This window comes from Corvus moneduloides, chromosome 7 (genome assembly GCF_009650955.1).
Source record: "Corvus moneduloides isolate bCorMon1 chromosome 7, bCorMon1.pri, whole genome shotgun sequence".
NCBI classification, from domain to species: Eukaryota; Metazoa; Chordata; class Aves; order Passeriformes; family Corvidae; genus Corvus; species Corvus moneduloides.
In genome coordinates, this window is record NC_045482.1 from 28107353 (window position 1) to 28131838 (window position 24486).

Here is a 24486-nt window from a genome sequence, read left to right on the forward strand (position 1 = left end):
AAAGGAAGTTTTGTTTCACTAATGAGCCATCAAAACAATGTGCTTTGTAACACCCAAATTTTCCATCAATAGCTATCCAGCAGAAAGCCACTATAAAGAGGTTTATGTTTAATGCCACCTTGGAGTTCAAAATTATGAATTTAAAGGGGAAAGCTGACAAAGACCAAACAGCCCAAAGTTACTCAGCTTAGATACTACCATCATAACAGCATAAAAACCGACAGAATTCACAGTAAAGCAACTGGCTCAACACATAGAATAAATTAATCCAAACAGTAACAAGGAAAGACTTGTTACCTAAGATGCTGTGGAAATATTAAACCAGGTACCTAAGTCAATGATTTTTTTTCAGCACTTAGGAAAACACCACTGACCTCAGACTAAGTGAAAGTGCATGATTTGCAATTCTCAAGTAAGACTTTATCTTAGGATAACATTACAGGAAATTTTGAATCATCTTCAAGATTTCCTTCCTTCTTTCAAGGAAGGAAACTTGAAGCATATTAAAAATGCTCTACTACTCTCTTAGGGTCCTGCCTATCCTTGGGAGTTCTTCCAATATTGCTATTTGACCTTAAAAATGATGTTCCACTCTCTTCTGCTCTAGACATCAGATTATCATCTTTGTCATGTTTCACTGTCATCTTCATTTGCCAAAAAGTCAATGCAGTCCATAACCTCCCCAGACAACTGCTCAAAACACAACCGCTCCAGACACAAGCATGCAGAGACAAGCCTCTTGCTGCCACTCACAATCACTGGAGGCAAGAGCCAGCACCATTCAATAACCAGCTCTTTCCAGTCATCTTCCTGAAGGTATCTCTCAACTTCCAGCCAGTAAGCTTAATTTATAACCAACCTGTAAATATGACCACACTCCTTTGGTGCCTTTTTTTTTTTTGTATATGTGGTTAGCTGTAGCCCAACAGCTGTGGAAACAACACAGCAACACAACTGTACCAACAAGTCTCCTTCTTCACAGGTCTCAGGACCTAATTGTGTAGTCACTTCAGTTTAAAATTAGTTCAAGGTATATTCGACAGACCTTGACTTTCCACAACAAAGAACTCTGATCCTTCAGGAGATCTCCATCCTAGCCAAATGGAGCAATTTTTTCAAGTATAAAAGTAACCAGGCATCCAACCTGCAGTAGTTCACCACTTCTGCAAGGTGGGCAGTGTAAACAACATAACTTGCTTTGCCAGCCAAGCCCCTTGGGCAAGAAGTTCAGAGATATTAGAACAGCACCTGGAACCCATGTGCTGCAAAGACTAAGCGGAGATCTCATCAGCAAGGCAGTATCAAACTGCAGCTCTGCAGGAAGGGTGGGTGGAAGTTCTCAGCCCTCTGTCCACTTCTCTATTTTTGCTTCTACCAGTACAGCTATACCCTCCCCAGAGGTCAGGCCTCTACAAAGCATTACAGTCACCATGCACTCAATCAAACCTACTCTTCCCTCGGGTGTGCAAGCAGCCGTGAACAAAGCAGCTCAAAGTGTTCATACTCTTCAAACTCTGAGAGAAGGAGGTGGCAAGTATAACATCAAGTGTCCTACTTGAAGAGGAAAGCAACATTTTTCTGGAGCCAAACTGAGTTTGTAGGAAACACCCAGCAACTGACAGATGGGCTCTCCCCACTGTTCACCTGTATCCATAAGTAGGCAATAATGCTTCTCTAGTGCCAGGGGAATATTACACAATCACTGTGATTGTTTTAAATCAGTAATTAGTGTTGCCCTGTACTTAAGCCTCCCCCTAATCCAAAGATGGTATCTTAGATTTCCAGACTGACAACTCATGCTTGTCTAATTAGCTGGAGGGACAGCCCGGTGCTTATCTCCCTGTACCAAGTGTCTCTGGAGGCACTTGATGCACTTCTTCCACGCCCATCCAGTAACTTTAACTGTCCTCAGATAGTGCCCGTGCCACCACTTCTCAGTCCAACCTTGCTGATAAGCAAAGCACTGCCTAGGTGGATGCAGCTTCTTTTCGGGAAGGTCTTCAAATGAGGGTTTCTTTCTCCTCCCACAGCACTGGCCATACTAAAGCAGTGTTTGTAAAACTCTACTGCTGCAAGCAGTTCATCCTCAGAAGAGCCAGGTCTGAAGGCTTGCTAGGACTCTGCTAAATACTGGCTGGTCTTCAAACTTGCCTAGAGTCTCTTAAGGGGTTCATATTCACAAGCACACACAGTAAGCAACTTCCAGCAGGGCACAACTCCACTGCCATCAGGAAAACTGAGGCAGATGTCTAGAACGAAGACAGCTGAAAGATTTCCAGGGCTTAAGCTAACTGTGGCCTTCTCCCCCATACACAGTCCTTCTAGACCAGATGCTGCCTGTGAAAGTTGCATTAACTAGCCTGGGTAAGACGAGAGATAAGCTTCAGATAATAGAAATTCTTATGCCTCTACTAAAGGTTTATACTGCTGCCTGGGTAGCTGAACACCTCACACAGACCTACCAATTTCAGCAATGCAACAATCTTCAAAAAAAATCTCTTCAGTAATGAAGCTGCAGCAAATCAAGACAACTCGCAGGTCACTCAATGTGACTCCAATACCCTACACTAACGAAACCACTTTGCAGAATGGGGAGTAACCCTTCCAGAGTACAGTAGAAAATGAGATGAGCTTTAACATCTTTTGTTTCCCTAATACAACCCCTCTCTGAAATTAGTTTGGTTTTAACTTTGTCTGAGACCAAGGACGAGTCTAGAATGAGCTTTCAAGGTCTCCTTCCTTTTTAACAGTTCAAGTGCCAAGATGCAGCTCAAAATCCTACAATGTCAGGAGCTGCTCTGTGCAGACTCCCTCTTGTAGACATCTCAGTTCATGGTTCCAAGGTAATGTACTACAAGCAACTTATTAAGGGCCTATAGGACCAGTGGCAGCGGAGACACATGACTATCATCATGACACTTAATTCTGTAAATAGTACCCGAGTTTTGGGTTTATGTATATAAAAATGTCCTCCCTGTCCCTCATTCTAGAGATCTAACTTTATCTCAGAGCCTGCAGACTGCAGCTCTGACACTGTGGGACCCTGGCACACAAACCATACAGCACTGGCTCTATATTGTGGTGTCACTGTTCCTGGTGGAGCGTGCAGGGTGCTGGACCCTCCATTTAGCTGGTTTGGCTGGCATGGCTGCGCGTGCTGCTGTTATGACTGTAGCTTTAGCTCTAAAGGACATCGTGGACTGGATCAGATACATCAGCATTGCTGCCACTTTTGGCTTTGTGGCTCTTTTTGAGATTGGCCCTGGCCCTATCCCCTGGTTCATTGTGGCAGAACTCTTCTGCCAGGGCCCACGACCTGCAGCCATGGCAGTGGCCAGTTGTTCCAACTGGACCTCCAATTTCTTGGTGGGAATGCTCTTCCCCTATGCAGAGGAACTATGTGGCTCCTATGTCTTCTTCATCTTCCTTGTTTTCCGGGTCATCTTCTTTGTCTTCACATTCTTCAAAGAGCCAGAGACCCAGGGCAGGACTTTTGAAGACATCTCCAGGGGCTTTGAAGGACGAGGAGCGAACACCCCCACGTCACCCCAGAAGAGCCCCATGGTGGAGCTGAACAGCATACAAGCTGACAAAGCAGCTGCCTAAGATCCATGACACACGCATTCTTCAACTCTTACATGCCTAAAGAGTCATTAAACAGTAATGAGTATTTTGGACCAAACCACTACAACCTTCCAGCTTGGTGTGCAAAGTTCCCCCCAAGGGGCTGTGGTGGCATCCAGAAGAATGGAAGTGGCATCAGCCCCCTTTCTACAGCAACTAGGAGTGAGGCCAAAATCTTTCAGTCACATCCTAACCCTCTCCTCCACAATCCAGCAGCAATACTGGATCATCTGGAAAACAACAAGGGAAGAAAAGAAAAAGAATAGACTTTTGTGGGTAAAATGCTTAGCAAGGTTTGAAGTAGAGCACCACTGAGAATAAGAGCAGTGACCCATCATCACTTGCAGTTTGCTGGCAGGACAAGTGGCTTCACAGAACATCTGAATCGTATAATCTCTCTCTGCATTGTGACTGATGAAGTCCCTTGGGCTAAGATTACTAATTCAGGCAGTCCTGAAGATGGAAAGCATCTCCTTTGTGTACATCACTTGAAGAAAAAAGTAGTATGATACCACCTTCCTATTTTACAGGCAGGTATAAGGTAGGAATTCAGTGCCTTCCCCAGAGTCACTGCAAAACAAGTCTCCAGTGGCAGTGGTAACTGAGGGTGAGAGAACACCTTGGGAAAAGAAAAAACTGACACCATCACACGTTGGTATAAGATCTGAATAACTGAATTTTAAAGAGAGCAGTGTGTTTGACATAAATTTCTTACTCCAGTCCTCCAGGACCTTGCTATTCTTACTGATAATTAACTGGCTAGTGACACAGTAGTAAGTTTTTGTGTAGAAGTCCAAGCCAGAACTACCCTGGAAGGAGGTACTTGAGAGACAAGTGCTAATAGTAAAATGACAGGTTGGAACGCAAAAATAATACACAAGATCAAACCTTGGGTGCAAGCAATGGAATGCAACAGCAGCAGTTTGCTCGTCAACAGTTTTAGAAAAAGGTTATTTTCTTGGTCTCTCTTCAGGCTCCCCAGCTAACGCCCATGTCTCTTCTGTGACTCTAAGCACAAGTTTTCTGCATGGCAAAACAGGGGTCTTTGCCTACCCCTGTTCTCCAGGGCTGCCATGGAAATTCTTGGCCAAGGAGAGAACTCAGCAGCAGCAGGATTTCAGCTGCTGACAGGGGAGTAGAAGCCAGCACCTATAATCAGTTCAGCTCCAGAGAGGGGAAGGAGGGTTACCCTTCACATTAAGGCTTAAGCAGATTCTACTCAGCCTGGCACTTGCAACTGCATCAAAGTGGATGGCCAAAGAAAACCCTCAACACAGGCTGCAGGGGAATGCAGAAAGCCACCACGACACTTCAAGGTACATAAAACAGTGGGTGGAGGAAGCACAGGACAGGGAGGAGCAGAAGAGGTTTTATTTGACACTACCATGAATTGGGCTGAACCTTAGTAAGAATTAAGAGAACTTCTGCCCTACAAAACCACCTGCATGTAACAGGCAGAGACACACCTGCAATTCCTTCCTTCTGCTCAGCAGCACTTTGAAACACCTGTCAAAAATTTGACTTTATTTTGATCAGATCTCTGCCTCAGCAAATTACTGTTGGTTAAATCTGGCTTTCTGAAAGATCTTGGAATCTAAAGCATCTACAAGCAAAATGTAAAGAAAGGGCCACAGATTAATCCTGAAATACTGAAACGCTGCATCAGGGACTGGCCTGGTCAGGCTGTTTAGTCTGTTATCTTGTTGTCAGTGGAAACAAATTAGAGATTTTTAAATCTTCCCACTCACAATAAACTAAAGATGATGACGCTTGTCTAATTATTAATTTTGTGGCTCCTACTTGGCATGCTTGTTTCTGGATGCAGAATAGACATCTCCCTCCTTGCAGAGCCAAACATGCAGAGATTTGATTAAAGGCCAGAACAGGAAGTGAGATGAACTCAAACACTAACCATGAATTGAGATCAAATCTCTTGGGGAGCACCTGCAGCCTCTTGGACAAAACCCATTTGTTGCCCTTCTATAACTTGAGCAGTTACAACTCCACCCGGTTCATTTAGGTTTTGTCGTGTGGTTTTTTTCAGGTGTAAGAGTGCTAATGCTGCCAAATAGAGGAGAAAGTGAACTCTCCCATGTATGACAGAGCCAGACACCAGTGCAGTGCAGAATGCCAAGGAACACGCATGTGCTCAGCTCCTCAGTATCCCACTGTGCAAAGCTCATAACCAGCTCACGTCAGGCTTTCACACAGCTTTGAGAACCTGTAACAGGTTGGTCCAATGGACAAGATCCAAACCACTGAATGAGCTCTAAAGAAACACATAATGCAAACTTCAACACTGTATAGAGGGATGGAAATGGAGCAACTGAGCAAAGTCCAACATGAAGTGGACACCATCAAACAGCAAGGTAAAGGTAAAGCTGCACATCACTGTCACATCAACCTCCATCAAGGAAAGAAGCAAACCCCTCAAGTCAGACTGATTAGAATTTACTTAAGTCACAGTCTGAAGAAATTAATAGACAAGGACAGTCTATTTTATTCACTCGGGTGACAGACCTTTCCATACTTGCCAGCATTTTCTCCACTGCACTAGCAATCACTGCTCCAAGGTGAGCAGGCGCTGTCAGAATCCAGGAGAAGCTTCAATTACAACTGCCAGCCAAGGAGGCATGAACAGCAGTAAGCCCCATCCAGGCACGCCAGCAAGATTTCCAGCCCTAGTCTAGGCAAGGCCTGAGATAATGAGATGCTCAGGGTGACACATGAGCCTGAGCCAAAGTCATCTGAGGCCAGAAGGGACCTGTAATGGCAGTCCACAAGCTTTCCTCTCACAAAAACCCACACGGATGTTGAAATGGTAAGGTACATGCAGGGATGGTCACTACTTTATCCATCTGAGCATTTTGTGTCCAGCCTCTTGAAACTTCTTCTGACCTGCCCCTGACACAAAGGTAGTTGAGGGCTCCTCTGTAGAGGACATCTCGCCCTCATCCTCCTCTGTGATGTTGTAAATCACTACAGAAGTGGCCAGACTTGCTGTCAACTCTCATCCTCTAACATCCAACAGCTCTGACCAAATTGCCTGATGGATAGAGAAGGATTAACATGGGAGAAACAGATAAATCATTTCAGTTTGACTTTTGCTGTTTAAATATATGGTTTTCTTAATACCTAAGTTGCAGCATAGATTTAAGATTCCTATAGAACTTCAAAGATGCATGGAGGACCAACTCATTCAATCACAGGCACTCTCTCCAGCTGTACTTCCGGGGAACATCATGTGAACCAGAGAAACATTTCCACTTCCAAAACTTGCTGCTCTATCAATTTTAATACCGCTTGTTATCAGCTAAGTGCAGCAAGGCTGAAGTGTATAACTCCATGGCATTTTTCTTCTTGAAACAGAAACTTCTGAAGCTGCTTGACAAATTCTAAGGACTTCATAGGAATGTTGCAGGCATCAGTATGAAAAAAATCTATTTATGTTGGCAACAATTTAAAAACAAATTTAAGCAAGGGAGACTATGAAATACACAGAGAATTGCCCATGGTGACATGTCATTCCTCTGTCCCTCTCGTAACTTCCAGGCTTCAGTCCCACTGACAGAGTTCAACAGAGAAAATAAGCAAAGGCTCGACTTTGCCAAGCCCAGGACTGCAGCACAAAGGCTTATTCCACACATCAAGCTGTTTTGCCACGACAAGGAAGACCCTGAATATGACAGTACTGCAGTTCCATCCTGCACTTGGGTGTAGCCCTTTTCTCAAGAGAAAGCTCACTCCGATTTCAAGTTCTCAAATGTATCCCCTCTCCAGCTGCAAACCTCTTAAATCCAATTCAGAATCCCACATGGAAGCAAATACCTGCACTTCCAAAACCTTTCCAAGAACTAACCTAAGCTCTAAATGGTGGATCTGTGTCGCCAGGTATCAAGCAACAATACTTTGATTTGTCTTCAACAGTGCCCAGGCAGCATCAAGAGGAGTACAGAACAGAGATGCAACTGCCCAAAAGATGCAGAGAAATGGGCTGCACTGCTCAGCAGCAGACTGGACTAAGACTTATTTGTCTCTGATGCTGGCACAAGTGCTGGGCTGGAAACCACATCCCTGCTCTATTAACACTGACTTGGCACATGCTACTTTACTTAACCCTAGTCTCCTTTACTAAACACTGACTTATGAAATAAGTCCACATGGGGCAGAGAGATCTATTGGTCAAAACAACCCACACACCTGGGGAGCCTTTGTGCTACTCCACCACAGGCTTCCCAGACAACCCTGAGCCTGTTATCCTACCTCAGTTTCCCACAACCTTGTCAAGCGGCTGTGCAGGGTGTTGGGGAAGGAGGCAGCCTTTCCCTTCCTCACCAGTATCTTTAGACATATAGCATTAAAAATATCTTAAGCAGAGCCCACACAGGCCTGTAACACACACAACTACATTTTATGTACTCAGATCCAGTACCTCTGAAGCATTTCTGCACGATTTGTCTAATGACCAACCCACCTCTCCGGACAAACTCATAGTTCCGACCCAACTTCCATTAAAAATGCAGCCAGATATAAACGAAGCAGAGCTCGGCACGTGCACAAAGGGGCCAAGCGCAAGGGCTGAACCCACCCAAACCACACGATGCTTGCGGGAGCACAGCAGCCTCAAGCGTTAGCAAAGCCCCGCGCTGCTCGCTGAGCGCAGCACGGCCGCACCTCCCTCCCTTCACGGAGCTGTTCGTTCCAGCGGGAACCCTCACCGGGACCCCCCGCTCTGACACGGCCCCGGCACCGCCGCTCCCGCACGGCCGGTGCTCGGCGGCCCCAGGGCGGGGGGGCCGAGGGGCGGCCCCGGGCCAGGCCCCGGCAGCCCCCGCACCCCGGGTCCCGCCGGACCGCCCTCCCCTGCCCTTCCCGAACCGCGCCGCTGGAAGAGCCGGCACCGCGCTCCTCCCGGCCGGTGCCGCGGGCGGGTCGGCCCCGCCCCGAACCGCGCTCCCCGCGGTCACCCGGCGGCGGCGGCGGTACCGCACACAAAGCCCCCCCGGCCGCGCTTCTCCCCGCGGCCCCCGCGCGGTGCGGGCGCGGGCGGTACCTGCGGGGCGGGGGCCGGGCGGATGCGCTCCCTTCTCCCTCTCGCGTCTCCTTCCCTCAGTGCCGGCGGCGGCGGCGCCCGCTCCGCTCCATGGCCGCGCGCGCGCCCCGCTGACCACGGGAAGAATGGGGGACCCAGAGCGCACGCGCCGCCCGCGCCCGCCCCGCCCCGCCCCGCCCCGCGCGCCGGCGCGGCGCCGCCCTGCGGCCGCTGGTACCGCGGTGAGGTCAGCGCGCGCCGTGCGCATGCGCGGGGACCGTTACCGCGCGCCCCGTCGCCATGGCGACTCCGCCCGCCGGGAGCCGGGCCGGGGAGCGCGGACACGCGCGTTCCTGGGAATGCCACGCGTGTTCCCGGGAATGCCAGGGCCCCGTCCCCGCTGACCGGCCTCCAGGCACTGCGGCGCCCCCGGCTGCTGCTTCGGCCAGGCCGAAACGCTTTGAGAGGAATTCCCCGCACTGCGCGCGGAGAGCGCGAGGGGTCGGTGCTGCCGTGAGGCCGTGGCCGCGCACTGCCCTCCTTTAGGGAGCCCCCGGGGAGGGAAACTGTTCCACAGAGCCACAGAGTGCGTCAGGCTGGAAGGGACCACAGCGGGTCACCTGGTCCAACCTCCCTGCTCCAGCAGGGCCATCCGAGAGCACATGGCACAGCATTGTGCCCACACAGCTCTGGAGTGGGGGGAACTCCACCCTGTCTCTGGACAAGCTGTTCCAGTGCGCGGTCACTGCACAGTAAAGAAGTTCTTCATCAGTTTCTGCCCGTTGCTTCTTCTGTTGCTGGGCACCACTGAGCAGAGCCTAGATCCATCCTCTTGGCATCCCCCTTTAGATACTTACACACACGGATGAGGTCCACTCTGTCGTCTCTTCTCAAGGCTGAACAGCCCCAATTCTCTCAGCTTTTTCTCATATCAGAGATGCTCCAGTCTCTTAATCATCTTTGTTGCCCTCCACTGGACGTGCTCCATGTCTCTCTGTTTTGTACAGCCTTAGTTAAAAAGCTGCATTTAAAAGTAACTAATTATTTCTCCTTCATGGAAAGATTTCCAGCGCTTCCACTATAAAACTGAGGTGAGATTGGGAAACAAATGCCCTGTGCAGAAGCTCTTTACCAAGATGTATTTGACCATCTTGTTGCCTGGGCTCATGACTGCTTTTCTCCTGTTGGTTGGGGAATGAATCTCCGTATCCCCTCAAACTACCACTGTCCTCGTCCTCTGTGCTGCAGAAGGCAGCTGACCTCCGTAACACTGCAGCTCCCAACGAGCACAGAGTCTGAGCCATCAAAACATGGGAGAGCTGTATGTGGAACAAGTGATTGACTTTCATTAATAACTTCGTGAAATAATAATGCCCTTCTCCTTGGCTCGCGCCTCTGGCACAGCAATGACTCTTGGCAAGCCCCCTCCAAATAATCCTAGATTTGCCAGTTTGTTCTTTTTTTCCATCAGGTTCCACAGCAATACCTAACTGCTGCTTTGGGTAAAGCCATCGGCACAGGCTGAGTGTAAAGTCTGGAACAGGCTGCACAGATGTCAAGAGAAAGCTGGGGATATTAGTGCTTAAAAGGATGCCAGCTCTCAGTAAACTGAAAGCAGGTGATTACAAACCAGCTTTAGAAATTACCATGGTTCTTACCCCCAGGCAGTAGCTAATCTCCTGAGAGCCCTAACTGGCTAAGCACTACTACCCACAGTAGAGACACAACAGCTCTGCTTCAACTATTGTGGCTACCCAGTCCCCATTTCACTCTCTATCTGCTCCCAGAGGAAACACAACCCATGTGCCGAGTGTTTTCCCTCCCTGGTTGGGCAGTTCTGCAAACAGGACTCCTCCAGTGGTTTGCCCTTCTCCTGTTTTGCACTCTCCCAACTGGAGGGCAACATGATCTCTGAGGACAGAGATCATGGGAACATTAATAAAGGACCAATCATTCTACTTCATCTGGATCTGCTAGAACTACAGGCAAAGTTCTCTCAGAGTCTAGACAGTTCCCTCTCTGTTCCCAAATACCTTCACATTTCATTTTGAACAAGAAAATGAGATAAAACCTGAATAGTTCTAAGTTAGGTGAATTATGATAAGCAATATTTAGTTTAGTTCAGTAAGAAATCAATAACTTTGCATCACATATTTATTATTTATTGTGTATCGCACTTTAGCTGTGACTTTATTCTCTTCAGTATTACAATAAAGAGGCATTTGCTTTGGAAATCTCCCCAAACTGCCTTCTGATATAATTGCATGTTTGCCCTTTTTTCACAGATTCTTACTTCTGGTGATTCTACAGTCACTGTTTGGCAGCCTAAAGCTTTGTAAAGGAATGCTGAGAAATGCAGCTGGCATAGGTTAAAGTATTTTTTTCCCCTCCTAGATAAAACTTGCACAGAAAATGTGGCTTTTATTCTCCCTTTGGTTACAAGACTTCAGGAGACAACAACTGCACAAAACTTAGAAGTTTCATCATTGTGCAACTGACAGATTGTGGACATGGTCTTTATGTGTTTTCTTCACATTTTTATTTAAAGCAGGTAAAGTCTCTACACAGAAACAAATTTGTCACCTCATCAGCTCTAATGTTTGGATTTTTTTGCCTGTTATTACATGACTGTTTCCTTGCTCCCTCCAGAGACTTTTAGAACAGTTTATGCCTATATTTAAGACAACCAAATTGCTCCATGAGCAGCAGCACTAATGATGCCTGGCTTCTCACAGGTCTCTCTGTTCTTTGTCCCTCTAATCCGCCCTGCTCTCTCAGCAGCCCTACCTTCCTTTGTGTGTCCTGTGCCACTCCCCTCCAGGGGGACACGGGCGGGTTAGTCCAGGGCTGTATCCGCGTGCAGATGGAAGGGCAGCCTTCCATCACAAGGGATCACACCACGCCCGAGCTCCCTCCTGCCTTCCCCTGAGGCTGGCAATGATTACTTCTCTCTTCCATTGCTCATGAAACTTGAGATTGTTTCCTCCCCCCTAAACACCGAGAAGGAAAAAGGAGGGAGTTAGCCTGGCAGTTGAACAGAAGCGGACAGATAGACTGGTCACATAAGCCTCGTTTTCATCAGGAAAATAAGTACAAAATACATTGTAACCTGCAGGTTTTCTTCCAATATTTTAAAAGTAGGAGGTGAAAGCATTGCTCTGATTCTTGCCCTTTAGGTTTCTTGACATTAATCTCAGGATTCTTTAATCCTGCTCTCGATTCCTCGGCGCAGCCTCTCAGCTTTCCCAGGGCCATCACTCCGCATTAGCTCTGGCACACCTGTGACAGACCTGCACATCCATCGCCTGCGACAGCTCCCAATGGAGACCCACCGTGAAGGCACAGCAGGATACCCCAAGGGCAACCAGATCTAAGCTTCTGGATGGAATCCAGCCTGCAGGGATAACTCAGCTTCTCCAAAGTTATTGTCAGGTAACAACTGTGCTATTGCTAAGCAGTCCTTGGGGATTCATCCTGGAGTGCAGGGAGGACTCTCTAAATGAAGGAAATTGAAGTAACCACTGGAGGAGCTGCTACCATCATAAGAGACTGCTTGACCAGGCCTTCACTACCAGTGGCTCAACAGCAGGCATTTGGCAGTACCCTTATCCATAACATACCTAAAAAAAGGAACTTTTTACTATGCTCTGATTTCTGAAAGATCTCCATTTACTTACCTGTCTCCAAAACAAAGAGACCAGTGCAGCGGAAAAGTCTCCTGAGAGGATACTGTTCCCAGTGAAGCTGCACGTATCTCTCTATCAGTCCACCTGCAAAGCACACTGTTCCCTGCTTGTTGAGAAAGCTCTGCTTGGACACAAGGAGCTGTGTGCTTATACACGTGCACAACAATGCACAGCCCATCTGCAAGGTGAAAAAAGAGATGAACTTTAACTATGGACATCTAAGTAAGGGCAAAGCAAAGTCGGGAAGCTTTTTAAAATAACGAAATGTAGGGATAGTCTAGCTTTCAATTACCAACACTGCCCTTTCAAATAAAAACACATCAATAAAACTAGTGAGAAGCAGATGGATGGACTGGCTCTATTTCAGCAGAAACACTGACTATACCTGAATGACCTGCTCTTCCCCTTTCCTTCAGAGCCCTTTTGCACAACATCTGCTCAGGAATCTGAGAGCCTGGTGCTTCAAGGAGAAATGTTTTTATTTATGAATGACAGTATGATGATGGCAGCTGCCCATAACAAGAGAGGACAGCAGTGTCAAAGCTTGTCTGTCCCTGGGTTGCTCCCCTAGAGTTGAGTACTCTGCTATGCAGACTCAGAAAGCCACAGTTCCTTTATGTGCTGTCCCAGCTTGAATACTTGCATGGCTAAGGGCGAGAACAGCTTCACTTGACTCAATGAAGCAGTGCATCTCTCCCTTTGCCATCTCCTGGCACATCTCCTGCCACATCACCTGCACAGCCTTGTGCCATGCTGAGGAGAAGGCTGGACTGCTGCTGGCACAAATACCATAGGCCAACATGAGGTGAAGTCCAAGTACCCAACTTCTGAGTGCTGCTGATCCCACTCTGGCACAGGCCCCCCTATGTGACTCACCTCTTCTACCCCTCACTTACCTGGGAAACAGGGAACAAACTCCTCGTCCATACTGTGTGAGAACAAACACTTGAAACAGGGAAAGCACAAGTACTTCAGATCAACGTGAAATTTAATAATTCCTCTTTCTTTCCTTTGCACATGACAGTTGTCACAGCCCCAGATTTGAGCACTTTCAGCTCACACAATGTGCTCCCGCACCGCTATCTTTAATTGGCACTTTCCTGCCAAGCCTCAGCGTTTTGCATCGGACTTTTTCCACGTGAGAGCTGCCACGAACAAAGCATCCCACTGACCCACTTAACTCCCACGTGAAGGCACATGAAGCTTCGCTTCAGTCACCAAACAGAAAAGAAAACACAAGAGCAGAAGGTTTTGATTAAAGGGAAATGAGCAAATGGCTTCAAGGCTCATCGTGTGCACATGGGCACGTCTGCGTGTGTTCACTCCTTGCAGACATTTGGCCACCCAAGGAGAAACATCCTGTACAAAGCAGGTAGTCCTCAGTCAGTGTGAATTGGGTTGGATTCGAGCTTTCCCGTTGGCAGGAAGGTCCTCTGAGCCACGCAACATCCCCACAGGCTTCTTCCCCTGACACGGAGTGACTGCCTCCAGGGAGGCAGGCAATGGTTCATTCTCCCTGACCAAATATCAGGGAAGGTACCAATTAGTGTTAATTTTGGCATTCTTTGCTTTGTGACCAGAGCCTAAGCTGAAACCCCCCAAAACCGAATACAGGCTACTGACAACAGTTTTCCATGCTTTCTGAGCTGTGCTAAATTTAGCCTTGGAAGATCACCTCTGGTCTTACCAAGGCATGGGCACCAGGTCTTACATTTGCATCAGAGACTGTATTTTTCCTGGCTGCTGTCAGGCCTCTGGAAAGAGACATTTACACGTCAAACTTACAAGAGTCCTATTTTTGTCTTGCACTTAAATTCACATTAAGCAACAGTTCATCCCCATTTCCGCTTCCTTCCTAGTTTCCCATTTATACTGTTTCAAATGGATTTACCTCTTCCTGTGCTTGTTCTCTATAGTCATCCGTGATACTATTTTATCTTTTTTCCACCATCCAAACACAATTATGTTCATATCTCCTTTTTTTTTTTATACTTGCACATCACACGTGTGCATACCTTACCAGCACAGGTTCTTTCAATCTTTGAAAACATTTCCTTTTTATCCTCTCCCAAATATTAAGCCAACTGGAAAGTGACACATCAAGGTTAGGAATGCAGTCTGCTCCCGACAAGGAAAAAACGCTGAGCTTTGCAAGAGAGGCTAAATGGATTAAGATCCTTTTAAAGATTAGGTCACCCTTCACCCCAAATGCAGATTTCTACTGAAATTAAAGGAAGCTCTTACAGAGTGCAATGAGGGGGCTGACATTTAATGGCAACACAGCAAACAGCCCACCCAAACCCAACTGTCCAAATCACCAACTCCAAATGAGTCTTAACAACCAACTGGTTCATTCTGTACTACATATTAACACGGCAGGATTTCATCTTGTAAAATTATGAGCTGATGGGGGAGAAAAGCTGAGGTAGGAGTTCTCAGGATAAAAACTTAGGCTGTGATTCATCTGATGTGGCTGCACTGACATTACACCAACAGACAGGTTTGCCTTGAAGGAATCCATACTGCCTCTGAAATTAGTCCCTTGCACTTGCATAGCTCCTGCCAGACCAGTCACAAAGCTCCAGCAGCTCCAAACCTGGAATTTGTTTTTAAGGATATAGTTCAACAGAACACACCTTAAGCATTGTCCAGTTAATAAACTACAAACATCAGTCTTTGTGTGGGACAGCTGAAGGAAAACTTTATAGATTTGTCTTGCATTTCCTCTGCCATCACTTCTGGGCAGATGAACACAGCCCTCTTCTAACAGGCAGACCTGAAAATGCAGCTCAGCACCTGAAAACCACACCAAAGCCCTTCCAGCTCTCACATCAACAGAAATAAAAATACTGCAGGTGATAAAGCAGCTTTGCTGCTGCTGCTGCTGCACAGCTGGCACAGACCCTGCTCACTCCCCACTGCACAGCTGCCTTGTGTGAGAAACAGTAACTGAGCAAGCACAGCAGAGAGGCAAGTCCTGCCTTCACCCTCAAAATGCTGCAATGCTCTCAGCCTCGTGAAGCCACCCTGACAGCAGTAACTCCACTTCCCTGCTTGTTTTAAAAAAACCAGTACACAAGCAAACTGGGAGTTTGTGCAAGCCCTTGTGGGAAACTGGCAGCAATGCCTCACTGCAGAGCAAGCAGCCCAGTTTCCAGGTCTGCACCTGCTCACCAAGGCTCCTCTCACTCAGCACTGGAAAAACACACAGAAAAGAACAGGGCTTTCCAAAGTCACTATCATAAAAATGGGATTTAGTAGTTTCTTTCCTTCCTGTTCTTTAAAACAACAAGTTTCAAATCCAGGCCAAGCCCCAGACTCCACATGATGGATCAAACGGGCAGACAGGGAAAGGAAGCGACCCCAGTGCCTGTGGCTCACTGCAGACACTTACCTCGCTGTGTCAAAGCCCTCACAGTTCTGCCTCTCTTCAACAACATGTGTGAAGACAATTATAAACCAGCACCTTCTTCCCTGATTGGAGCCAAAACTTGTGTAGGAGCTTCTTTGTAGCTTTTCCTTTCCCAGCACAGGAGAGCCACATGGTTACTGCCCGCAAACACACAGCTGTGCAACTACTCCAGGCCTCCCAGGACAGCCAAGATCTCTCTGTTCCTGCCATATGCTTAATTAATGCTGGGTGGCAGAAGTGATGAGAGGCCTTGCTGCACCCTGCACGGAATAAAGTGTTTCACTCTAGGAATTCTCACTCATACAGTTAACCATTTCCTCAGCATGCTCTGACAGCTGCTGCCCTTGGGCAGGAAGGGATGTGCCTGCATTAGCAGTGCCATCAGCAGCCTGACACACAGAATGGCCTCCCCACTGTTCCAGCAGCACCCTGGGGTGGTCCCCAGCATATCTCTGGTTAAGAAGTGCACATTATTGGTGCCCAGAGTTAGACATTTCAAGAATTTGGAGTTTAGATGTTTTTAGGAAAAGAGGATGTGTTTGAACACCTTGGACAATGAAGGAGTCTGGTCCAAGAGGATTTGTGGATATTCCTGGAAAACACATAATGGAGATCACATTCACTGTACTCCTGTTATCTGCTTGCCCAGCTTTCACCTGCAGCACCCTGCCCAGGGCAGGGATGTGCTCAGCACCTCGCAAAGCACAGCCCACCCCAGCCAGCTGCATCGCACAGCAAAGTGAAAGCCAAACACGCCAGCACTCTGAAGGGAAAGCTGCAAGAGGGGGAATTTGCTGGAGCTCCCCTCTGCCTTGCTGGTGCATTACTTGGAGAGGAGAGCATGTCACCCCTCAGAGCCATGCCCAAGTCCTGCCTTGCACCATGAGCCATTTGCAGACAGGTTTTAAACTTGTCCCCCAGGGCTGCAGCCATTTCCAAAGCCAGATATGCAAACAAACGGGCTTGGTACTGGCAAGAGCAAGTGTCACTTGCCCAGCCTGCTCTCCTCCTTCACTTGGCTCATGAGCAAGCAGCAGCACTTGGACTGTGATGGCAGCACACTCCTCATGCTCTGTGCAGCCTGGGCATCCCACAGCACATCTAAAAGGCAAAACAAGTAGGAAAACATAAAACTGCATATTTAATTTTGAGCAGTCTAACCCTGCCACATTCACCAGTATCTTTTTCTTGAGAGGTGAGCATCGGTTTCATCATTCCTTTTTCCCCTCTATCTTGCAGCCAATGCTGCTTTTCTCCCCCACCCTCCCTACGCCCCCATTCTTCTTTTACTTCCAGTACTTCATGTGCCAGGAAATGGTGAACACTCTTAAACCCTGCTCCCTCCTGCAAAACAGAGAAATTGTAATAAATGAGTGCAAATTAACAGGCTTGGCTAGCACCTAAGTTTCTCAAGCTTGAAAGCAGTAGCACATACATGAGTGTTCAGCAAAACAGCTCCACAAAGTCATTCATAACTGAAAGGCAGAGCACTTGCAAGTCATGCCTTGAAACCACCGCCTCAACACTCCTAGCATCCCAGTAAAAACAACTCAGAGCCTGCCCTAAAATCAGTGGCCAGGAGGTTTGTGTTTGTCCAAGATGTACAAACAAATGACTGGAGAGATGAGAAAAATCAGTGCAGGGACTGAGGCATAACTCATGACACAGCACATCTGTCCACTTGCTATGGAAACTATGTTTGGCAAGTATCAGGTGTCTGAATTTCTGCTTACGTACATCTCCCTGGACAGCAGTATATTAATAACACAGGCAGCCTAAAAACAGAAACTATCACCAAGAAAAGCTGCCCTTCTGCCGAGAGTTCCTTGCTGTAGCCTAGGTATTGCTGTGCTTTCCTCCAACAACACAGACTTTTGCTTCCTTGCTTTTCAGAATTGCCATCTAAGCTGATCTCAATTGAAGGAAGATGAACAAACAAAAGGAAAGGAAAGAAAAATTACAGCAGGAAGCAACCTTATTGTTAAGCACAGTTTTCTTGAACGTCTTCCCATCAAGGCTCGCACTGCTATGTGACTCTGGAAAGCCAGCAGCAGCCAGGGTTTCAGCTTAAAGGCACAAACCTTTCCAAGAGACCTGCAGAAGCCGAAGTCCCTCATGCAGGACACGCAGGAGCTCATGCAGCCAGACAGGACAGCCCTGGCACTGCAAGCAGCATGAGAAGCCACTGAGTCAAACATGGAAGAAAGCAGTGAGTGGACACAGGCAGGGGCAGAACACTGGGCACAGAGAGGAGCACAGCAACAGAAGCAGAGTGGGAAGAAAGCAACTACAGGCTCAAAATGCAGGCCAAGGCATTGCAATGGAAAGCACAGGAACGGAGATGCTCAGGCTTCGGGGAATGTGGAACTGCACCAGAGAAGTTACTCTAGATAAACTAAGTTTCCTTAAGAGCAGCTTTAATTTGGCAGCCTAGGAAGGAGCACTTGTGGCACAGAAATGGGCATTTTTGGTTAAGATCAGTATCAGGTTTCTCGTGTGTTCTCAAGCTGTGTTAGAGACTCGTGAGTCACACCAGTGCAGCCGTTCGCTCCACTCTGCCTGGAGAGGACGGGTTTCCTTACAAGCCCAGCAACCCTTGTGCTGCGGCATGTCCACACAGCTGAGTCGTGTGTCAGGAGAGGCAGCTCCCACCAGGAGAAATGCAGCCACATTTCTGGTTCATCCTGACCCAACAGCCATCTTTATGTGCCCAACACAAAGTCAGGAACACGGACTCCAAAAGAAAACTGTCTGTTCTGGGCAGATGCATTTTGCTTCTTTTCTGCTGCTCTCTGCTGTATGACATCAAGGTAGAAGTTTTTCCAGAGCTACACATCAGATACAAACAGATAAGCAATTTCTGCCAACCATTGTGATCATGCATATCTCAAACCTTGGCTGAGCATGTATTTCCCACTGGTTTGGGGTGCAAGCACTGCCTGCTTCTCATGAAACAACGCACAGGGAAGGAAGCCTGCAGATGTACACAGCAACACTTCCATTAAAAGGCAAGGTTGGTGAAGAGATTTCCCTGGCCTGCCCAAGGTGACAAGCATTTGGCATAGAGATGCACTCATCCAAGTGGCTTCCTCAACAAAGGAGAATGATCTAATGAGTCACCAAGACAATGTCATTATGACCCCACGATTATTCCAGTGATCAGGCCAGACAGATCAGAATCAGCAAGGACAATGGTTTAGATTAATTTTTCTCTGCCAGGACTTCAAGTCTTAAAATAGCCAAGGAGTTAGTGCCAGCCACCTACCTAGCTGGTTATTGTCACCTGGGCTTTCCTCTGAAATCTTCTGCCAAGCCTGACCAGCAGCCAACAGCATTAGAGTGTTTAATCTCAGACAACAAAAGATGAAGGCTAAGTATGTGCACAGAACCCAAACTGGGATTTCTACAGATCTCAGACTTGTATTAAAATCCAAATTCTAACTGCACAGTCAAACTGCCTGTTCAAACAGGACTGGGTATCTGCCATCTGCAATGACAAGCCAGTTGGAACAAGAATGAATCTTAATGCATCACAAAAAGCTACACTCAGTTCTCTGAACTCATACTACTACTGACAAAAACCTGCCTTTGCACTCCTGGTTATTACAATATTTCAATGTGCTTATCACCCCCTGGAGCAGAAGATACCCTTGTTTCATGCAGGCAGTGAAACTAAAATGCAGTGACAAAGGACAACAGAACTGCCAGCAGAAGAACCCAGACTGCTCTGATTATTGCTGCATCTTCTCGAGAGCCTCAATTGCTGTGAATATATGAGAACTCACACAAAACACAGACATTCAGTTAAACAGAACAACCATTACCAAGAGCCAAGAAAGTTGGAAAATGGTAAATTTTTTAATAACTTGTCATTAATTATAAATTTAAGATACAGTTGCTTGCATTAGCAAGTTCTGAATGGACAGCCTCACATTTTCTTTTCAAAAAATGAGCACTAGACACGAGTTACAAAATTAACTGAAGGTTTTGGCACGACTGTAGCTGTGTCACAGCATGGGCACTTGTGAGCACAAAGTCAAGAAAATCTTCGTAGTCAGAGAAGACCATAGGTCCCTTCATGGCTAAACCAGAGAGAGAGGATTTGTGAACAGAGTCCTTGCCTAAGAAAAACTGAACCAGTCTAGGCAGGATGAACCAAACCAGGGCAGCAGACCCTGTAGAAGCTCCACCTCAATAGTTTTTAAGTTGAGAAAAACATGGCTACAGCCGCAAAAATTTTAAGTCTGTTTCTGTTTCTTCAGGCTTGGTCTTTGCCTTGGCTGCTTCTTTGGTCTCTGCACAGCATTCTTAACACCGGCAGAGGGAAGCCTGAGAGTTACTTCATCATCCTCCGTGTCATCATCCACCTGAGCAGCTTTCCGGCGCTCGAGCACTGCTGGAGTACAGACTGGAGTAGGATCCTGAAGAGATCAGAAAAACAGGGTTCACTGCAAAGCCATCTGCCAGAGAAAGTTGTCACTGGCCCTGTATTACCACAAGACAGCTCAGCCCAGCTCTCCTTCAGGAAATTGTTTTAGTTTTATAACTAGCTACTTTTGTAGACATTATTTCTGTGGACAGAAGTGTCACCTTCAAAGAAGTGTATGTGAACGGCAAATGGAAATTAATTCACATTTTCTAACGTGTTGTAATGCACATTTGCTTTCTAAACTTTCTATTTCCTGACTCAAAGCATCAAGAAAGTCAAGTGGAAGAGAATCAGGGCAAGGGACGGGGGGAAAGTATACTTGAGCCTGGCATACAGAAATGCCACATTCAAGTTCACAGCAGAGCTGAAACATCCCAGCTTCATTACCTCAGTAAGTCCTCAGAACTCAGATGACAGAATGTATTAGTTATCCTGTCTTCCTCACAACCAGCCATGCCCCAATTATCACAAGTAAATCCAGTAATAATAAAAATCCCCAAACAAACACCCCCGCACCCCCAAACTCACAACAGTGATGAAACAGAACAGAAAGGTTAAAGCCTTACAGCGTTTTTAGACAGTCAGTATCCCAAATCTCAGTCCTGATGATCTGAACTTCCCTTTCATTCTACTGCTACTTTTCCCTGGCATTTGTTTCCAAAACACCAAATACCATGCATGGAGAGCATGGGGTAGGAGGGACAGTAGAGTATGGAAATGGAGACAGACAGCACTAGACTATATTAACAGTTCAACTTCCTTTTGATCAAAACAGGCTGGCACTGTAACATGGTCCAACAGAAGGATTCCGTCAAGGAGATCACATCATGTCAGTTCAAAGCACAGGTGCAGGGGGTGTACAGGTGCCTGTCCCCAGAACCCTGCATTCCCCCAGCCTCAAGGGAGTAGAGGCTGACACACCGAGGGACTGGCACTGGTTACAATGTGCTGAGCAGAAGCCTTTGCTGCTGAATGCTCCCATGGGAGAAAGAAGCACGAGGATTCAATCACCCTCCCCCTTCAAGAGTGTTAATACATCTCAAAGGAGCTACTTCTAGCACAAACATCTCTCAAGCAAACAATGTCAAGGTTTTTGTGTGTTGGAATCAGTATGAAGGTGCCAGCTGAAGACTTTAAACATCCGCCCCAGTGTGAATGGTGGTACTGGACACCACCAGGACTGGTCCGTCTTACCTGGCTGCTCAAAGAAACATTCAGTTTTGCTTTCTTGGCTGTTTTAACTTTTTTTCTCTTTTTGGAAAGTGCCTGTGCAGCCTAGGAAGCAAGACAGATCAGGTGGATCACTACATGCTTGTGTGAAGATGGGAACACTTAACAGCTCACAGGTTCCTTTGTTTCATAGCTACGAAGTCTTTGCTACAGCAAATAGGTTTAAAGTAATAAACTGACTGACACAGAGGTGGTCTGGTTCGAACAAAAACACTCAAAGCAACACAAGAAAAGGTGCTACTGTGCATTTTAAAAACACTCCACATTAAACAGCATTAATTGCTTACAACTCAAGTACATGACCCAAGCACTCTGCAGAGGAGGAACATGCAGGGGCTGTGGATGGAAGTTCTGGTCTTGGGACCTGCTTTCAGACCCCCTACCCTGCCAAAGCCTCCCACAGGGATTGGGCAAAGCCCCTCTGTTCTTTGGTGATCTGCACTCCAGTATTAAACCACAGAATATCCAACTGCTTGTACCAACAGAAGAAAAGGAATATCTCTCCTCTGTTGTTACTTATTTACTTCTCTACAGGCACATGGAGTGCAGCCCAGCCACAGCACCCCACTGAATTCCTGGAGCTTCTATACAGTTCCTAACACACATGAGCCTCCCTGGGGCTCCAGTACTTTTGCCAGTTCCACACAAAACACATGATTTCCATGTATTCAGCACAACCCTAGAAACACACCTTGCTTAACACACTCATCAAAACAACACCAAACTTACAAATCCTGGAAAGTCATACTCGAGGCCCTTTTCAGCCAGCTTCTTCCGTAGAAGCCTCTCCTTCCGCAGCAGGCGCTTGGTCATCCTGGCTTTCTCCACGAGGGAGCGGATCCTGTTGTAGCGCCGGACAGCCGGGTGAGAAGGCTTCCGAAAGATCTTGTCACAGTCCTTGAAGAGGTTTTCATGGACCTTTTCGGGAGGTATGAACTGACCTGTACCAAAGACAGACATGGGATTACAGCAGAGCTCCCCTTCCCGCCAAGGGCGCTCACACAACACCATTCATGGCTACAACACCGTGCTGGTGCAGCGATTTAGGAACACTGAACTGGGCACTGCATCCTCAGCCAGTAAGAGGGATGGATGGATGGATGGATGGATGGATGGATGGATGGATGAAACACTTTAAGAGTTTCACCCAGAAAGAGCAGAGAAAATTGTTTTACAACAACACGTAATTCAGAACCCCTTACAAAGCAAGTTTTATTGTCACCATGTCAGAGAAACTCAGTGATTTAATCAATCTTTTAATCAAAAAAGCCCCTCATGTGAAACCTCACAGACAACAGCTGCAGCAGGTACAAATGCCAAGGAGTTTCCACATGAAAGGAACTCTGTGTTTGCCTCTACACCAAACCCAACCATACCCTGAGATTTCATGCTACACAATCACACTAAGAGCAGTATCAGCCCTGAAAAAAAGACAGCAGTAGTGACCAAAAGGCTGCTGAGCATGCTCTTTACACGTGATGAAAAGCTCAGCCCCGCAGAAGAGATTTTTGGGACAAAACTTCATTAAAAAACCCTAAGATTCTATGCACAGTTGAAAAAGATAACTGAAATAACTACAAGTTTCCTTTGCATGCTTGAGGACTTAAAATTCAGCTTATACTTACACTTCAGCAGTCTCTCAGAAAACAGGTAGTTGTTCATTGTGTCTGCAACAATCTTGGCCACATCATCAGACTCAAACTCCATAAATGCATAGCCTTTGCTGGCTCCAGTCTGTGAGTGACGAGACAAAAACCTGAAACAACGCTTTGCTACCTGAAGAGCTCTATTAAAATTATTTTATTCTTCCAAAGTCATAGCCCATTCTCAGCTAACCACAAGTAGTTTCAGAAAGCTCACTGAAATTGCGAAAAGCATCAGATTTAGTCCTAAACTGGTATGACATTATTTGTAAAATACGTATTTGCACACAAAACAAACTGCTCACCAGTATCTACACTTGTTAAAAAAACAAAGCTGCCCTGCTTGGCTGCTGTTTGGCTGTTCCATGCTTATACAGCAGTCTTATAATGTGACAGCAAACCCAGAAGTGAGAAGAAATTAGATTTATCGAATACAAAACAACAAGTAAGTTAGAACAGAGGCACTCACTTCACGTTGTACGTTGAACTGGTGCACTCAGGCACTGTAAATTCACTGGAGTGAATTTCTTTTCGGAAGAAAGGACCACAAGAGCCGCGGCCCAGCCGCTTCCAAGTCGGAGACAGCCCCCGGCCCTGCCGGTCCGACCGGGCACGGCCCCGCCGCGTCCCACGTGGGGCTCCCGAGGGCCTCGGGGCGCTGTGGCCTCTGCGCGTTCCCAGGGCCCATGCTGGGCAAGGAGGGAGCCCCAGAGGTCACGGAGACTGCCCGGCCCAGCCTCAGGCAGCCGGCTGCGAGCGCTCCGCCGCATTGCGGCACTGCACGGGCCGCAGCCCCGGGGCAGCAGCGGGGCCGCTCCTCACCTTCTTACTCCTGGAAAGCCGCAGCCGCGTCACCGTCCCGAACTGCCCGAAGTACTCGCGGAGTTGCGGCTCGCAGAGGCCCCGCGGGAGATGCCCCACGAACACCACGCCCGGCGTCAGCTCCTCCTGCAGGCACAGAGCGACCGCGTCAGCCCGGGCCGGGACTCACCGCACCGCCGCCGCGCCGCCCCGCTCACCTTGGTCGCTCGCTTGGTGCGGGTCCGCTGCACCTTCTGCTGGAACTGGCGCTGCAGCCGCGGCTCCAGCGCCAGGAGCGGCGCCGCCCTCACGGCCGTGGCGGACGCAGGCGCCTCCGCCGCCATGGCCGCCTCTGCCGCCATGCTGCCTCCGCGCGGCCGCCGGAAGTGCGTCACTGCCCTCGCGCCGGCGCCGCGCGGCCAGACGCCGTCTCCCAGCAACGGGGCGGAGGGGCCCTCGCGCAGCCCCACGAGGCCCAGCCTCCTCGCACGGGAGGGCGGCCTGAAACACAGACGCCGCCGGGGCGACAAACTCCCGCCCTGGGGGCGACCAGCTGCCCCCCCGGGGCCATCAGCCCTCTCTGGGCACCCTCCGGAGCCGCCCCTTCGCCCATTCCTGGCTGCTCCGGC

General features: G+C 47.9%; 2 protein-coding genes and 1 pseudogene across 31 annotated transcripts in view; 1 reads left to right on the forward strand and 2 right to left on the reverse strand.

Moving 5' to 3' along the window:
* Positions 1-8814, reverse strand: part of CLASP1 (cytoplasmic linker associated protein 1) — a 176419-nt gene extending 167605 nt beyond the window's left edge. For 18 of the 30 annotated variants that reach the window (XM_032113660.1, XM_032113627.1, XM_032113642.1 and 15 more), the window contains exon 1: positions 8678-8814. The gene's annotated coding sequence lies outside the window, so the exon portion shown is untranslated. The remainder of the gene's footprint in view (positions 1-8677) is intronic. The other 12 variants (XM_032113658.1, XM_032113651.1, XM_032113649.1 and 9 more) reach the window with 1 other exon arrangement.
* Positions 3110-3652, forward strand: LOC116446248 (annotated as a pseudogene).
* A 10775-nt stretch (positions 8815-19589) lies between the features above and the next one.
* NIFK (nucleolar protein interacting with the FHA domain of MKI67) lies at positions 19590-24440 on the reverse strand. Its single transcript, XM_032114998.1, is given in 7 exon segments — positions 19590-20028; positions 20031-20175; positions 21378-21458; positions 22143-22354; positions 23039-23147; positions 23879-24004; positions 24076-24440. Coding segments are annotated over 7 exon segments (870 nt in total). The 5' UTR covers positions 24220-24440; the 3' UTR covers positions 19590-19975.
* Between the last annotated feature and the right edge of the window lie 46 nt (positions 24441-24486).